Here is a 584-nt window from a genome sequence, read left to right on the forward strand (position 1 = left end):
CTTTCTTTCTCTCTCTCTCTCTCTCTCTTCCTTCCTCTCTTGTCTTCATATATATTTGATTTTTTACCATAGATATTTGTTATAGCATATCTGTTATATATGGAATTCAATGAAATGAATTAACACATTGCTGCAAATCACAAGGTATATGTACATCTTTCAGCCATGATGTCTCTTGATTTCTTGAACGCGAGCACTCTGTCGATAAAATAGTGCATGATAGGGCTGCCATAGTGGAAAGTCATTGAAACAATTTGTGCTTGGTCACGACGATTTAGCCATAGACGTCTATGGCATTGATTAATATTTTATTAATGTCAATTATGAAACCTAATGAAAATTTTTACATTGTAAGCATGATATAATAATGTAATATAGAGTTCAATACCATTGATTTCACAGGATAATGCAATCACTGAATTTTTTATGGTGTTATTGATTGGAATAAATCCAAATAAGAGACCCTTCAATCCAAAGATCCTGAAATTTATATGAGGATATTAGGAGTGCGTTTCATAATGCAATTTGTTACAGTTGGATGCATATGCTCTGATAAATAATTTAGGATATCAAGATATATATAT

At 31.3% G+C, this 584-nt stretch overlaps 1 protein-coding gene across 2 annotated transcripts in view; it reads right to left on the reverse strand.

Annotated features, from left to right (window-relative positions):
- LOC108693841 overlaps positions 1–584 on the reverse strand; it is a 6,550-nt gene that overhangs the window by 5,512 nt on the left and 454 nt on the right. Inside the window, exon 2 of one of the 2 annotated variants that reach the window (XM_018202993.1) lies at positions 389–480. In XM_018202993.1, coding sequence (XP_018058482.1) covers positions 389–391 — 3 coding nt within the window. In that variant the 5' untranslated portion in view covers positions 392–480. Of the gene's footprint in view, positions 1–67; positions 173–388; positions 481–584 lie in introns of those variants that run through there. The other variant, XM_018202994.1, reaches the window with a different exon arrangement.

The sequence above is a fragment of the Atta colombica genome, unplaced genomic scaffold, assembly GCF_001594045.1.
Source record: "Atta colombica isolate Treedump-2 unplaced genomic scaffold, Acol1.0 scaffold110, whole genome shotgun sequence".
NCBI classification, from domain to species: Eukaryota; Metazoa; Arthropoda; class Insecta; order Hymenoptera; family Formicidae; genus Atta; species Atta colombica.